The sequence below is a fragment of the Austrofundulus limnaeus genome, unplaced genomic scaffold (genome assembly GCF_001266775.1).
Source record: "Austrofundulus limnaeus strain Quisiro unplaced genomic scaffold, Austrofundulus_limnaeus-1.0 Scaffold1008, whole genome shotgun sequence".
Classification (NCBI taxonomy): domain Eukaryota; kingdom Metazoa; phylum Chordata; class Actinopteri; order Cyprinodontiformes; family Rivulidae; genus Austrofundulus; species Austrofundulus limnaeus.
The window spans coordinates 1-2,008 of NW_013953410.1; the positions used below are offsets into that span (position 1 = coordinate 1).

Below are 2,008 nucleotides of genomic sequence, written 5' to 3' on the forward strand. Positions count from 1 at the left end.
TTCACGTCTCCAAAATGACCGTACACATGGGTCAGAGCTGTGAGGCACCGCACATTTTCACGTCAAGTTTGGGTTTTATAAATCACAACCTTAGCGTAAAAAGTGGCGTACGCAAGTTTCTGGGCTCAAATTGTGCCTACGCCAGTTTTATAAATCCGATCCCAGATACATGAAAAATGTACTTAAGTACAGTAAGAAAGTACTTGTACTTAGTTTCATCCCATCACTGATTGTCGGACAGCATTAGAGACCAAAGATGATTCACAAAACACCTCAGTTACAATCTGATGCACCATAAAACCTGCAATGTTTGTTATGATCATAGCAAATGGAGCAAGTTTTGGTGAGATCCATGTGCTGTACGTTTGGTCCATGTTGTTGTCCATAAAATGTAAAAAATAAATATAGTTACTGTTACAGAGCTTTAATAAGCAATCCACAAAACAAATGTCAGGTTATTTTTCTTTCTTTTTTCTTTTGATTAATAAATTTGGATAAATAACAATGTGTCTGTTGTGTAAAATATTACTTACTTACTGTTAAAAAACTTTAGTAAGTCATCAGGAGTACAAATCAACACTTCTGTTTTTGTTTTAATGGCACACCTTGACTCAACAGAAATACAAAAACACAAACAAAAAGTAACATTTTCCACTATGATTGCTGCACAGTGAACGCTGCACAGTGACACAACATTGTGGGTCTGTGCTCAATGGTTGAATGACTGTGTCAAGATGGAGTCGTGTTCAGCATGCCTAAGGTCACGTGACAGCTGCTCCGGTAAACATACGTCATATCCGTGTGGCGGCGCTGCGGCCTCAGCGGCTAAAGGAAGCAGGTGTGGTTGTGTCAGAGGAGGCAGTAATCTCTCCTCTCTGTTCGTGTTGTTTTGTTTGTGTGACTGAAGATGGCGTCCAGCTCGGAGCGTAGCCCTCCTCCTTTCCCCGACTCCGAGGACCAAGACGTGCTGGATACCGAAGAAGTCCGAGGCCGAGACAGCGATGACGACGAGGAGGACTTCTTCACCAGCTCTGTACGTACTGGACTTTAAGCTACATTTATGCTAACTCTTCCCTCCATGATAAAAAGGAAGAGGATAGTTGCTGCCGAGTGAAAGTTTTGTGTTACTAAGTTGAGCCGCAAATATTAACAAAAACATTTTCTTTTATTCCGAAACCCCTTTACGTGTCTGCGGACATCTCTTCCTCAAACTTCTCTTTGCTCTTTTCCTCGTGATTTTTCTCGGTTTGCTTTATGGCTCAACGTGACTTTTTAAGTAAAAGCACTTGAAGCGGAACCGATTGACTTCCAGGTGTGTAGGGACAATGTTGGCCAGTTTCCTGTGCTTCTGATGAGTTACAACGTCTGTGAAATGATACAAATGTTTTTGGAGGAGCTGTTTCAGGCAGCCTCCAGGGTTGCCAGATATGACTGACAGTTTCAGCTCAAACAACGTAAAACCCGCACAACCACAAAAATACAACAGCCCAAATCACATCTCCGTTAAGACTTACGTCATAAAACCTAGAACTATATAAATAATATTAGAGGAACTTCACGATTCTTTTCATTTTGATACTTTAGTCTCACTGTTCAATATTTTTTCGATACAAAAAAGAGAAATGTGCATGCCTCTTTTATCTTTTAATTTGTTTAAATTAATTATGAACATTTGTTTAACCTCAAAAGTACAGTTTTTAAATTAAATGTTGCTGAAACAGCAAGTTTCTCAGTGGATCTGCACTCAAAAATGCAGCCTAGGTGGAGTAGTCGAACACAGATCCACTGATCCTTCAACACAGAGCATCTTCAGAAGACAAGCTGATAAAAGTAAATTACAGTGGGTAAAATAAGTATTGAACACGTCACCATTTTTCTCAGTAAATATATTACTAGAGGTGCTAATGACATGAAATTTTCACCAGATGTTGGTAACAACCCAAGTGATCCATACATACAAAGAAATCAAACCATAAATGTCCAGGAGGACAACAGAGCTGCTTCATGG

The 2,008-nt window shown here is 39.8% G+C and overlaps 1 protein-coding gene across 1 annotated transcript in view; it reads left to right on the forward strand.

Annotated features, from left to right (window-relative positions):
• Positions 1–709: 709 nt before the first annotated feature.
• The window catches only part of LOC106533727 (sorting nexin-1), a gene marked incomplete in the record, with an annotated part of 30,031 nt that continues 28,732 nt past the window's right edge, over positions 710–2,008 (forward strand). Inside the window, 1 exon segment of the mRNA XM_014030151.1 lies at positions 710–1,033. Within this exon segment, the coding sequence (XP_013885605.1) occupies positions 908–1,033 (126 nt within the window).